The sequence below is a fragment of the Siniperca chuatsi genome, linkage group LG14 (assembly GCF_020085105.1).
Source record: "Siniperca chuatsi isolate FFG_IHB_CAS linkage group LG14, ASM2008510v1, whole genome shotgun sequence".
Classification (NCBI taxonomy): Eukaryota; Metazoa; Chordata; class Actinopteri; order Centrarchiformes; family Sinipercidae; genus Siniperca; species Siniperca chuatsi.
Window position 1 is genome coordinate 27350415 of NC_058055.1, and position 14755 is coordinate 27365169.

General features: G+C 41.6%; 1 protein-coding gene across 3 annotated transcripts in view; it reads right to left on the reverse strand.

Annotated features, from left to right (window-relative positions):
- Positions 1–9851, reverse strand: part of wwc1 (WW and C2 domain containing 1) — a 65670-nt gene extending 55819 nt beyond the window's left edge. For 2 of the 3 annotated variants that reach the window (XM_044222818.1, XM_044222820.1), the window contains exon 1: positions 8772–9851. In XM_044222818.1, the coding sequence (XP_044078753.1) occupies positions 8772–8890 (119 nt within the window). In that variant the 5' untranslated portion in view covers positions 8891–9851. The remainder of the gene's footprint in view (positions 1–8771) is intronic. The other variant, XM_044222819.1, reaches the window with a different exon arrangement.
- Positions 9852–14755: the final 4904 nt, after the last annotated feature.

Genomic DNA, 14755 nt, shown 5'->3' on the forward strand with positions numbered 1-14755 from the left:
AGACTTTCCCTCGGGGATCAATAAAGTATTTCTGATTCGGATTCATGATGAGACAGAAAAAGTTACATATCCTCACATCGGAGAAGCTGGAACCAACAATCATCATTTTTATTTGATAAATTCTGATTAATTAATTACAGAAATAGTCACCCATTTAATTTAGATTGATTTATCTGTACAAAACGAATAAGATGTAAGCCGCAGAGCTGTTAATTTTGAAGCACAGAGCAGAGCTCACGGTGTCTTTTTGTTGTACTTCAGCATGGCTGTGATGAAGTGATCAGGAGCATGGAAAAGTGGCGACACAAAACGAAATTAGAAGAGTGGGATATGGGTATTTCAAATAATGAAAAAAATGCCGGTAAAAAGATCTAATCAAATTTAGTGACTTATCCATTAACTGAATAATTGTTTCAGCACTAGTTCAAGGGTATGAATGGGAAGCAGAGCTGCCCCGAACAGAAGAAGAAAGATGAAGAATGTAGCTTTTATTTTTGCACAATAAGAGCAAAAACACACAGTGAAAATGTGCTGCTGTGGTGAGAAGCATCACCAATCTCTGCTGTCTGACTATGCATTTCATCAGTGTAAATACTGTGTCAGTTTGGGAAAACCCTTTCAGGTCTGTATTAAAACTGTTGTGAGCTGCCACAAATAAATAAGTTATAACACGGTTGGTTATGTATTAAAAAAAAAACCTACACTGCAGCGGTGTGCGAGCCAGCCTCTGTTCAGTTAAACAGTTTGCAGGGCCTCACGCTGCACTTTGACCCCGTGCACCTTGGCAAGCAGTGAAAGGGATTTCAGATGAATCGGGCCTTTGGTTGGCGAGTATACGCGCTGCTCGGTCCTTCACGTCGTGTGTCTCAGGAATGTGTGTGTGTTTTGAGGACTTTGTTTGGGAAGGTTTCTCCTCTTTCTTGCTGCCTCTAAGTGTCTAAATATAAAGCAATCAGAGGAGTTTCACTAAAAGGACAAAGTCTTTATTCCACCTGCAACTACAGTGATGACTATGTGTGTGTGTGTGTGTGTGTGTGTATCTCACTAGAAGCCCAAAAGAGTCAAGGCTTACGACCAATATATTACAGTGTACAACACAATGTCAGTACCTAACCCAACATAAAAACTTCCATCCAGTAGTAGTGAGTATTTTTATTCCTTCCACTTGTTTCGTTTGTTGTTGACCTTTCACATATTCACACTTAAATTCTCTGTGGTGCCACTAATAGTGATTTGTGGCACAACACAGAGTAGCTGCCATCCAAAATACAAGGCCCTGAAACGACAGCACAGGTGGGTGACATCTGAACATCATATCAGTGGCTGCACTGACGGATAACACAGAGCCTATTATCACAGCAGCACAAGACCTTGAACCTAAACTTCAGGTGAATAGAATCAGGGGTCTACCACTTCAGACAGGATCCAATGTGCAGACTGCGAGTGGGCTATATGGATCGTGACACAGTACGTTTTCTGAAAATTCAATTGAGAAACTCGACGGTGCAGTCCCTCATTCGTCCAGAAGTGTTTTCTATCGTAGAAAAGGTTTCAGTCGCAGTCATCTGGACACTGTTTTCTGAATCAAGACGTTTCGGCTCCCATCCGGAAGTCATTCTCAATTGTGAAAATGGTCTGTACTGGTGGTTTAATCTGTAGGCTCTTGGGAATAATCTTGCTCTGCCAGCATCTTAGATTAAAACGGAGATGGTTCTGCTAATTTCCTGGCTGTGTTTGAGTTCCCGAACCAGGTCCACGGTTTTCTGCCCAAGGCAGAGCTGAAACGTCTTGATCCTGAAAACAGTGTCCAGATGACTACAATTGAGAAACTGTTATAAATTAAATGACCAAATGGGGTCTGTTTTTAACTAATCCAGTCAAATAAATATCTGACATATCAATGTAGGCCTACTTCATCACAGTGACACAAAAATCCTGTAAATTCAAAATTGCCATAAAGCAGTCCTGACCATTATTTTGCAGCATTACCTGCAAAAGCCTAATGCAACTAAAGATTTTAGTCATATTACCAACGATACCACTATATGAGTAAAGAAAATTCATCATCAACAAGTTTGATAATCAAATAATCCTTTAAAGGATAGGTTCACAGTTTTTCAAGTCTGTCTTAAAACAATAGTCAGATGCCATATATGAACACCGAAACAGGTTTTGCTTGGTGTAATCATTCTTTCTGTTCATACTGGACATTTCAAGATCCCTTCCTGATGTGCTCTCAATTAGGCTTGGGCGGTATAAAGGTATTACGGTATACCAATTCATAACAGAAGTTCTCTCATTGCACTTTTCCTACAGAGCAGGTCTAGACCGTACTCTTTATAATATTATTTACAGAGACCCAACAAATACCAGGGTATTTAGAAATCCCGAAGGTATGATTTTCAATACCGTCAAAAACACAGATGCTCCTCTTTCTATTAAACTGATACGGAGATGCTGTATTGAGGTTGGGTTGAGCGATACGGTAAAATTTTCCAACCGGCAGCCCAACAACCGACGATTGCCCATATATTCACGCAGGTATGAGTGTCTTAAGTACAAAAATCCCTTTCCACAAATCGTGGAAAGCCTCAAATTAACTTCAGATAAAGTTTCACAGAACAAGGACTGGATTTTGTCTCCAATCACTTACATTGGAAACACATTAGGATGGAATCTCTTCACACAGCCAGTAAGAACATTTTCAATGTCCATATGGGACAATGGACTATTGTTTTAAGACAGACTTGGATTGATTTGTGCATCTATCCTAATTTTTCAAGCAAAGACGCCAAATTTTTGCTGGTTCAGGTTCTTTCGCACATTTTCTAGACTACAAAATTAACTCCGTAGGGCTGAGTCACGGGGGTCACAGTCCGGTGCACACAGCCACACGCAGACTACATGGTATGTAGACTGATGCACTTAATGTAGAACTGAAGTTCACAAGCTTGAGTTCCGCCCGGAAACTTTTAGTCGTACGCCATTTGCAGCATGTGCTGAGGTTAGCACAACAAGCTGATTGGCATGCCAGTCAGTCACACTACGGCGAGCGCAAATGAAACGCCGGAGCTGGAAGACCCGCCCGCCTCCTTTAAATCAGTTGTGTGGGAACAATTCGGGTTCAGGCTGTACAGAACCCACTGCGAACTGTGACTCCTAAACCGTTACACCCCTATTAACCAGTAGACAAATGTCAACTGGTCAATAATCGTCTTATCACCCAACCCCAGTGCAGACAGTGCAAAAATTAATCTAAGGCAGTCCAGCACAATAAACATAAGAAAATTCAAATTCTGGTATCATGACACATCCTTATCTATCTATTTTTACTTCATTTGTACTACAAGGTTTTTTTGTTTTTTTTTCATTAGATATGTGGACAAGATCTGGGCTGTTTTTTTATATTAAAGTAGACACAAAAAGACCAAACACTCAACAGAAATAACTGACTTTAACCTTCACCAAAATAATTTTACCTAAGCTTAACCCCCCCAAAACTAAACTCAAATCGAACGACATTAATGTGGTGGCGAATTTGTAGTTTTAAAAAAACTACAAATTCAGAGTAAAGTCAGTGAAGAACATGGCCACTGGATATATATATGTGATAATTTGTAATTTTTGTCACATATGCAAAACTAGAGTTATTGACCCTGAGAAGACTTTACATGATAACACAACTAAGGTCAGAGGAATATTGTTTGAGGATAATGGCTGTGATTCTTGCGTTCCCATCGATTGGCTGTTTGCTTGCAGTGTCGATGACTGAGGAACTGAAGCGTATTGTACAGTTGATTAATTGTTCCTCTGGATAACAGCACCAACTACATACATAAAACATACGTAGAAGACTGAGACAAAGTAAAACTAATCTTCTTCTTTTCCTTTCGGCTGTTCCCTTTCAGGGGTCGCCACAGCGAATCACGTGCCTCCATCTAACCCTGTCCTCTGCGTCCTCTTAACTCACACCAGTTAACTTCATGTCCTCTCTCACTACATCCATAAATCTCCTCTTTGGTCTTCCTCTAGACCTCCTGCCTGGCAGCTCCAACCTCAGCATCCTTCTACCAATATATTCACAGTCTCTCCTCTGAACGTGTCCAAACCACCTCGATCTGGCCTCTCTGACTTTATCTCCGAAACATCTAACATGAGCTGTCCCTCTGATGTCCTCGGTCCTGATCCTGTCCGTCCTCGTCCCTCCCAAAGAGAACCTCAGCATCTTAAGCTCTGCTACCTCCAGCTCTGCCTCTTGTCTTTCCTTCAGCGCCGCTGTCTCTAAGCTGTACAACATCGCTGGTCTCACCACCGTCTCCAACACCTTTCCGTTCATTCTTGCTGAGACTCTTTTATCACACAACACTTGACACTTTTCTCCACCCGCTCCAACCTGCTTGCACTCGCCTCTTCACCTCTTCTCCACAGTCTCCATCGCTCTGAACCGTTGACCCTAAGTACTTAAAGTCCTGCACCTTCTTCACCTCTGCTCCCTGTGACCTCACCATCCCACCTGGGTCCCTCTCATTGACGCGCATGTATTCTGTCTTACTGCGGCTGAGCTTCATTCCTCTGTTTTCCAGAGCAGACCTCCATCTCTCTAGATTTTCCTCCACCTGCTCCCTGCTCTCACTACAATAATGTTTATTTTCTCACACCAAACCATCACACAGAAATAAAAAAAAAAAACAACCCCTAATCCTCCAGAATTCCAGACATAAGCCATTAAAGGGATTTGGTGTCAAAGTCCGAGGGGTCTTAAGTAACTGGTAAAGATGAAAAATGAGTCCCCTTTCCCTCCACACTGTGTTTTTGTACAAGCGGGACTGTGTTATGTAGCGCTGCATGCTTGGCACTCTAAGCCTATTACACTGATGGATTTCTATAGGGGGGGGGGGGAGACAAGGTAACACACCTCCAGACCTGATTTCTAATTACAGGAATGTAAATGAGCAGGATGTACCCTGGGAGAAACACGGGGAAGGAGAAAGTAACCACCTCAATTGTGAAAAGGGTTTGGTTTGGGACTGACAGGTATTTGTCCACCTTAACAAACTAAATGAAGAATTCTGTATTTTAAAAATATCTTCACCTCAATTCCACCATCATATTCTGACAAAAGAAATCCATCACTTATTCAGTACTGCAAATATCTGTAATAACTGTGTCAAAATGAAATGCTGTTAACCTGTTATGCTGAATGAAAAAACTATGCTTACCCACACCAATTGTGACTACAGCAAGAAACAAATGCCTAATGGGAGTTTTCTAAATCATCCACTCAATGTAAAAACTATTACAACCACCTTCTTACTAACTGATATACTGTCTTTTACACAATGCACAATGCAGTCCAACCAATTATCCCAGGACTTTTTATAAAGTATTAAAAGGATGACAGGGGTTTTGCCGCCTAAGCTCCTCCAGCAGGTTGTTTTTAAGCTGAAGGAGCCAGACAGCATAATCAAAGATGTCCTTATAAAGTTTTTGAAGAGACAATCATGTGACATGATTGAAAGCCCCCCAGATGGGGCCCCCTGGTGAGATTGTTTTCTCCACCTCCAAACTGTCTGAAAGCAGAGAGAAAGGATGAAAAATGTAGAAAATCACCAAATCACACAAAAATAAAATCTTAAATTAATGTAACGAGGTTCGACTTTCTGGCTTCCATTTATTTCAATATGGCAGTGGTTCTCAAACTTGGGGGCGGGCCTCCCTGGGGCGGCATAGAGATTGATGTGGTGCTCTGATGCTAGCAAGGCTATTTTGCTAACCTGAATCTTTTGTTTATTTCAATCGCCCATATTGTTAATGATTGATAAAAGTGAGATCCATTTTTGCTGCAGTGGGGGCGGCATGAACCTTTCCATTTATTTCACTATGGTGTTTGACCTTCCAGGCAGCCATTGGCTTCTATTCATCTTACTATGAGGTCTGACATTCTGGGCAACCATTGGCTTCCATTTATTTCACTACAGCGTTCGACTTTCCGGGCAGCCAATGCCTTTCATCCATTTCACTACGGCGTTCGACTTTCCAGGCAGCCATTGGCTTCCATTTATTTCACTATGGTGTTCGACCTTCCAGGCAGCCATTGGCTTCCATTTATTTCACTACGGCGTTCGACTTCCCAGGCAGCCATTGGCTTCCATTTATTTCACTATGGTGTTCGACCTTCCAGGCAGCCATTGGCTTCTACTCATCTTACTATGAGGTTCGACTTTCCGGGCAACCATAGGCTTCCATTTCCATGTAAGAAATTCATCACAGTGAATATTTAGTCCGTTTTATTATTATTTATTTTTTGTCCAAGTTACATTATGATTGCATAATAATGTTGCCGTGTTCCACAGCCAAATTACTTTGCTGCTTAATGTTTGTTTCCTGGTTATGTTCCCTTGTTGACAAAATGTTTTAGTAATTTTTTAAAAAGAAATGTCAAACATTTGCTGGTCCCAGCTTCTCAAATGGGAGAGTTTTATGCTTTTCTTTGTCATACACAGTTTTGGATAGTTAATTAAGCAAAATAAGACATTTGAAGATGTTGCCTGTGGGAAATTATCACAGACATTTTTTGCTATTTTCTGACATTTTATAGACAAAAGGATTAATCGAGAGAATAACCTGCAGATGAATCGATAATGAAAATCCTTAGTCGCAGCCCTAATTATGGGTGTTAAGTCTCCATCCCAGTGTCCGTGTATAAAGGTTGTCGCCTGTCCAGTGATCCATGTAGCCCAACCTCCAGATCAGGGTCGATCCTGCATGTTTTGTGGGTTGCATGGTGGAAAAGGGTAGTGATTAACCAGCTGACAATCCATTCAAAAATAAGTTCCTGTGTACTGTCAACACTTAAAATGTACAATTTATTACACAGCTACGTTTTGCCTGACGAAGGTCACGGTTTTAAAACGTTGCTGCCTAATAAATTGACAAGTCTTGACATCAGGGCTGCAACTAATGATTATTTTCATCATTGATTAATCTGCCGATTTTTTTCTTGGCTATATAAAACATCAGAAAATAGTGAAATATGTCCATCACAATTTCCTAGAGCCCAAGGTGACGTCTTCAAATGTCTTGTTTTGTTTTCCGACTTACAGTCCAAAACCCACAGGTATTCAAGATATAATGTTAGGCAGCAAATTCTCACATTTGAGAAGTTGGAACAATCAAATATTTGGCATCTTTTCTTAGAAATTCACTAAAACAATTAATTATTAAAAAAGTTGCTGATTAATTTTCGTTCGATTGACTAATCGTTGCAACTCTACTTGACATCATGCAGAGGAGCTTATGTTTGATTATTTTCTCTACCGTCATTCTCATTCACACCTGTCTGTCTACAGGTCTGTAAAATAATGTTTGATTGGAAGACTATACTTTAAAAGAGAGACTGCAATTCACACTATTCCTCAGAAAATAACTATTAGTAGTACAAGAGACAAAGCCTGTAGATGAAGTTTTGATGTAGACAAGGACCTTCATTTAAGATAACTTATATTATATTCATAATATACATCCAGTATGCATTACAATACCACCACGCAGATATTTTTGTGACATTGTGTACTGTATGGCTTGGCATGTGTCCCATTCGTACAGCTTATGTAAACAGCTTGACAGATGGAAATGATGGTTCATCGGGTTTAGTGACAGTCATGCTAGTTTCAGCGCTGTGTTGGGACCAACGAGCTGAACGTGGGTCTCTGGAGTAAAAGGTGTATGATTCAGCGTCTTCATCTGTCATCACTGGTGTGTAACTGGGGTTTTTCCTTATCTGAACCAATGGTCGGAGGATAGAGGGGGTTGTACGTTGTGCAGACACAAACTTGTGATTTGACTATTCTGATAATCTATTAATCATTGCAGTCACTTTTCAAGCAAAAACGCCAAACACTCACTGGTTCCTGCTGCTCATATGTGAGGTTTTGCTGCTATTCGTTGTCATATATGATAGTCAACTGGATATTTGGCGGGTTTTGGACCTCTGGTTGGACAAAAAGATTAATTGTCCAAATGCGCATCGGGCCATAATGTTCAGTACCACTCCGAGTCTGTTTACTGTTATGGAAAAAAATTGCTTCACCAAAAAATACAACACTGATGCAGATGGAGAATGAAAACATTGGTCTGCTGGTATCCGCACTTTTTGTATTATTTGAGGTATTATGCAGAGTAAGGTGCAATAACCGCCTTTTAGAAATATTTTTCCGCCTCCTTTGAGTCTTTTGGACATTAAGCAGTGTTTTATTCCTCCTTGTTCCCATGCAGTCTCTGCTAACTGCAATGAGGGACTGACCACAGGTGCAAACAGTCAATCCATCTTTGGTTGGTTAAAATAATGCGTTTTCAGTGTACACATTATTTCACAACGCCTTTTAAAAAAAGTATTTAAATTTTTAGTTTTTTAGTAAAATAAAAAGGGGTCAACGAAGTTGTAAACAGCACACAAATTTGCTCTTTGTTGAGATTATGATTGATATTAATAAGAGCAATAAATGTGTGTGTTATGATGAAGAACTGAGGCCCAAAATGCATGAATCTTTTCGTTTATCCCTGCATCGCTGACATGAATCTTCTCTGTATTTGCAAGGGCAACATGCATAGTTATATAGTTACAGTGATATGCATAAGCCACATTTTAACAGGACAGGTGATTTTTTCTTTCTTACAATAAATAAATGTGTAGTTTGGCTCTGCAGGGAGGTCAAAGGTCATCCATCTTCTTCATTAGTACTACAACATCTCTGTCACACACACACTCCTACCTGTCTCTGGGGTCGATCCAGCTGGTGCACTGGTTAATGTGGTCAACGTAATAGACTTTGCCATCAAAGTCTCTGGCTTCCTCCCAACCCTCAGGTAGTGGCAACTCCTTCCTTGGCATGTCAGGCGAGTCTCCATGTAATTAACTCCTCTCTACTCAAAATCATAACGAAGGGAAACCATCGCTTTTCTCTGTCATCATCATCACCATCAACAATGTCTGTAGTTATTCCCAAAGTTCCCGGTCTGGCGCGGTTTGGATTAGGCCATAATAATAATAATAATAATTCAAAATAACCCACAGATTAACAATGAATCAAACCTCAAACGGGGAATTATCTCAGAGGATGAAACAGTCCCAGCAGGCTGCACTTGTGCACCAGTTCATCTCTATGAGTGTCCGAGTCACCCGTGATATAAACACAACGGTCATAAAACAAAACCGTGATGCTATTTGACGCGTTTTTCCAGATGTGAGGGCATGTTTTTTTTTTTTATAACTTTTCCAAATCGGGTTGGAAAACTTTGAGGCGACAACTTTTTAAATTAAAAGTAACGTTGCAAATTATCCACGGTCCACAAAACACGGACGGTGCTGCTGCTGCTGCTGCTGCTGCTCCGCCACCGCTTGTGTGTTTCAACGTAAACAGAAAGGCAGCCTCACGTCGAAGTCCACAAACATCCAAATAAATCTAAAATGAGGGCAGTAATGTGTCCGGAGAAGCGGTGTTTCACAGTAACAACCGTCCGAGTGGCTTTAAAAATCCTCTAAAACCCCCAAAACTGGGCTCGTTTCTTCTTCTTGCCTACAGGCCACCATGTTTAGCAGCAGTAACCGATGCTAGCCGCAAGCCGCGGGGTAACGAACAGTCTGAGCACCGCTGAGAGAAGAAAGTAACGACTGAATCCACAACCGTTAAAATCCGGTAAATCCGCGAGAAACTTCTTTGTTATTGTGTTAAATTATCCTTTTAAAACCGGACGGGAGGGAAGCGGCGGCGGCGGTAAAGTCTCTCCCAGTCCTGATGACTTCGGCCGGCGCTGTCAAGTTACAGACATTCACTGTCGGCTTCCGGTTATGATTTCAAAATAAAACCTCTGTTGACAAATTCAGCCAGCAAATAAAAAAAGACTTCCGGTCACGATTTTCAAATTCAGAATATCATGTGGTTTTAAACACACAACTTTACCCAAACGGGCTGATATTAACAAAACCAATCAATGCGCGTGTGTTATGTTGATGAACCGGGGGCCAAAATGTACATTATTTTTCATTCATCACTGCATCATTGGTTTGTTTACTTACTTACTATTTTAAAAAGAAATATAATTTCAATAAACTGGCTGCAGTTTTCCCATTGATGACAATCTGCAAGAGGTTAAAGGTCATCCCTCTTCTTCATCCTACTCCTATTGTCTGTACAGTGACATGTATAAACCTATCACAGTTTTGTCCATTTTTATGTCATTTTTACTGTTTTGTTGATTATTCAATTCTTTTATTGCATTTATTCTTAGGTTCATTGTGGCTGTTTTCTAACAGCTATGCTCCTATAATTTGTGTTTGATTAATTTATATATATATACTTATATTTATTTTCATGTAAATATTGTGTTCTATAGTTAATAGCCCACTGGATTTCTGTATTAACAAACTTTCAAGCCCACAGCGCCCTCTGGAGCTGAACTGCTGCATGGATCTTCTTCATACTGAGTGATGAAGACTGACTTCAGGTCAGTCTTTGATTTTAATGAAACTTAGAGGGATGACTCCTGACAACCCTGCGTCCTGATAAATAAGAAATCACACCATTTGTTTTGAAGCTGAGACAGGAGTTTAAGGCCAAAGGAAGCAGTTGTTCCACTTGATGTGATTTTTATTACATCTTGCAGGTATCTTGTAGCTTTCTATGTTTCAGCAATTAAAAAAGACACTGATTACTTAAATGCTAAGATTAAAGAAAAAAATGAATGAACTCATTACACAACGTTTGACCGACATACTGTAAACATTGCTACACACATTAGGGAATAGATAGAGAAGGATGCTGAAAGAAAAAGTTTGAACGTTAAACTCAAAGCTGTTTACAGACACCATTGATCTCCACTAAACCTCTGCTGATTAAACTTGTGGATGTTACTGATTGGCATTTCGGCTCTGCGCTCCGGTTGTTATCAGATATGTAACCACACTTTGCATGGTTGTAACACCAGTGTTCACCACAAACTCCGTTTTTATTTGATGGTGTCTATCTGTGGGAGAGTTTATCCAAATCTAGAGTGACTGTCAGCACTCAGGGATCATTTCTGGTGAAACTTGACATGTTGATTAGTTTAACGCAGACTGCTTGAGGCAATCGCCCCCCCTGGTGTCCCAATGTTTGAAAATAACGCCAAAAAGTGCCCTCTTGGATGTCCCTATGATAGATAAAACATGATAAACTGCCCTTCCAGTGCCCCAATGTGCAAGAAAACTAGATTAGGTGCCCTCTATGGTGACCTCCCAGTAGAGAAAAGGTGATGAAGGGCCCTCTAGGGTGACCTTCCAGTGGAGAAAACGTGATAAAGTGCCCTCTAGGGTGCCCTTCCAGTGGAGAAAACGTGATGAAGGGCCCTCTAGGGTGACCTTCCAGTGGAGAAAACGTGATAAAGTGCCCTCTATGGTGACCTCCCAGTGGAGAAAATGTGATGAAGGGCCCTCTAGGGTGACCTTCCAGTGGAGAAAACGTGATGAAATGCCCTCTGGGGTGCCCTTCCAGTGGAGAAAACGTGATGAAGGGCCCTCTATGGTGACCTTCCAGTGGAGAAAACGTGATAAAGTGCCCTCTATGGTGACCTCCCAGTGGAGAAAACGTGATGAAGGGCCCTCTGGGGTGACCTTCCAGTGGAGAAAACGTGATGAAGTGCCCTCTAGGGTGACCTCTCAGTGGAGAAAACGTGATGAAGTGCCCTCTAGGGTGACCTCTCAGTGGAGAAAACGTGATGAAGGGCCCTCTAGGGTGACCTCCCAGTGGAGAAAACGTGATGAAGGGCCCTCTAGGGTGACCTCCCAGTGGAGAAAACGTGATGAAGGGCCCTCTAGGGTGACCTCCCAGTGGAGAAAACGTGATGAAGGGCCCTCTAGGGTGACCTCCCAGTGGAGAAAACGTGATGAAGGGCCCTCTAGGGTGACCTCCCAGTGGAGAAAACGTGATGAAGGGCCCTCTAGGGTGACCTCCCAGTGGAGAAAACGTGATGAAGGGCCCTCTAGGGTGACCTCCCAGTGGAGAAAACGTGATAAAGTGCCCTCTATGGTGACCTCCCAGTGGAGAAAATGTGATGAAGTGCCCTCTGGGGTGACCTTCCAGTGGAGAAAACGTGATGAAATGCCCTCTGGGGTGCCCTTCCAGTGGAGAAAACGTGATGAAGGGCCCTCTATGGTGACCTTCCAGTGGAGAAAACGTGATAAAGTGCCCTCTATGGTGACCTCCCAGTGGAGAAAACGTGATGAAGGGCCCTCTGGGGTGACCTTCCAGTGGAGAAAACGTGATGAAGTGCCCTCTAGGGTGACCTCTCAGTGGAGAAAACGTGATGAAGTGCCCTCTGGGGTGACCTTCCAGTGGAGAAAACGTGATAAAGTGCCCTCTATGGTGACCTCCCAGTGGAGAAAACGTGATGAAGGGCCCTCTGGGGTGACCTTCCAGTGGAGAAAACGTGATAAAGTGCCCTCTAGGGTGCCCTTCCAGTGGAGAAAACGTGATGAAGGGCCCTCTGGGGTGACCTTCCAGTGGAGAAAACGTGATGAAGTGCCCTCTAGGGTGCCCTCTCAGTGGAGAAAACGTGATGAAGGGCCCTCTAGGGTGACCTCCCAGTGGAGAAAACGTGATGAAGGGCCCTCTAGGGTGACCTCCCAGTGGAGAAAATGTGCCCTTAAAATGGAGAAAATGTGATGTAGGTTGCCCTACATGCTAGAAAAGGGTTTGGAACTGTTTCACCATAAATGCATCATGACTTTCTGCATGCTGGTGCCCCACCACATGCAGCTGGAGCCCTTTTTATGTTTTTCGCCCCGGTCCCTCAGACTGCTACAGTAGTGCTGCCAAAAAATAAAAAAACATCTACTGTGTAATTTTTTGGTTCAGTGTGTATCGGTTCTGCAAGGGTAGGTACTGCTTCCAGGAAATAGCCACAGCGTTGTACAAAAGCACTCACCTTCTCCTGCCTACTCTCAGACAGCCTGAGTCTGTCACAGTGTTTGAGTATAATTTCCAATGCGAGACTTTTCCTTATAATGGAGTATTTGTACACTGCGGTATTGCTCCTCTCATTTAGTCTTGATTTAATCTGATCTGAATACTTCTTCCACCACTTTCTGCAGGAGAAAATAACGGTGTGGGTATTCCTTTTTTATTTTTTTAAAGAAGACAAAATATATGAGTATGAAGACAATTTGAGTCAGAAAACCATAGGTTGTGTTTGTGAAGCCAATTCAACAGAAAAATAAACATTTTAAACAAAGACTTGACTCTAGATGGAGCACTTCACTTCAGAACATGGGTGGAACACAAACCATCATCACTCTGCTCTGATCAGCACCGTTTATCCATAACTTGACTCTTAATTTTTGTCTGACAGACTAACAGAGCCAGCTCACATATTAAATGTCAGCTGTTGTGTCTTTCACTCACAGGCAGACAGACAGGTGGCGGGCGGGGCGCTCCTGATGCCTTCAGGTCCCATCGGAAATATTATAAATTGTCCTTCAGCGCGCATAAGCCTACAAAGTGGTAAACTAAGATGTTTTTAAATTATATCAGATTCGCCAACGTTTTAGAAAAGTGGTCTGTTACATGCTATTGTTGTAAATTAGTAGTAGCCATATGTATTTTCTTTTGTATAGACTACTTATTGAATCAGCATGCTTGACACTGCCACTTGATTTCTACAATTTAGCTTCTTAGAGGCTTTCTTATTCTACTTCACCAGGCTAAACCTAAGCCAAACTTAAAACCCACTTATTTAGAATAGCTTTTAACACTTAGTGGCCCCGTGACACTTCTCTTTATCTTAATGTTGTAATGTGCTCTGCTGACCTATTTGTACTTTTATTATTATTTGTTATTATCATTATTATTTTTTATCTGGTTTTTAATGTCGTACAGCACTTTGGTTCAGCTTCGGTTGTTGGAAGGTGCTATAGAAATAAAGTTTGATTGATTGATTGATTAAACTTCTCTTGAAAAACCCACAAAACTCTATTTTTTATTATGGTGTCAAGACAAAAAATGGGTAATTCACTGGACTGAAATTGTTGTTGAGCTAAATATCTTAACATGTGATCATTAATAGGAAACAAGCTAAATAATTTAATCTTTTCCAACAGAATTACATACCTGGCATTGTAGAGAGGGCTTTGAAACAATATTTAGATAATAATGAAGGGGGGGGATTTACAGCAAATATAATTGAACAATGAATAAATAGATGAATATGTGAAGTTTAGGGAAATTAAAAAACATATTAAGACCGTTTTACAGAGTTTGGTTGGTGGCTAGTCCGTAATTTCTCAGCTGGTTGGGTGGGCTTCTGCTGGGGGAATTTGGACTCATGACCTCAGTATATTTCTAAAATCTTGATTACGGCCCTGGCCACAAGTGCAACATGGATCACATCTGACCCATAGTGCCACCGTTTTATGCCCCATGTGGAGCTTATTCAGCGCATGTTTACCTTTTAAAACTAGGGGGTTTAAATGTAGATATCTTTAATTGTATTATTGTCTGTTGCAAGTGCTAGAAGAGGAAGAGCTGTAAGACCGTGGTGAGGTGTGCTGTAGGTGTGACAGAGGAGTTCAAGGTGGAGGTGGGTCTGCATCAAGGATCGGCTCTGAGCCCCTTCTTGTTTGCTCTGGTGATGGACAGGCTGACAGATGAGGTTAGACAGGAATCTCCATGGACTATGATGTTTGCGGATGACATTGTGATTTGTAGTGAGAGCAGGGAGCAGG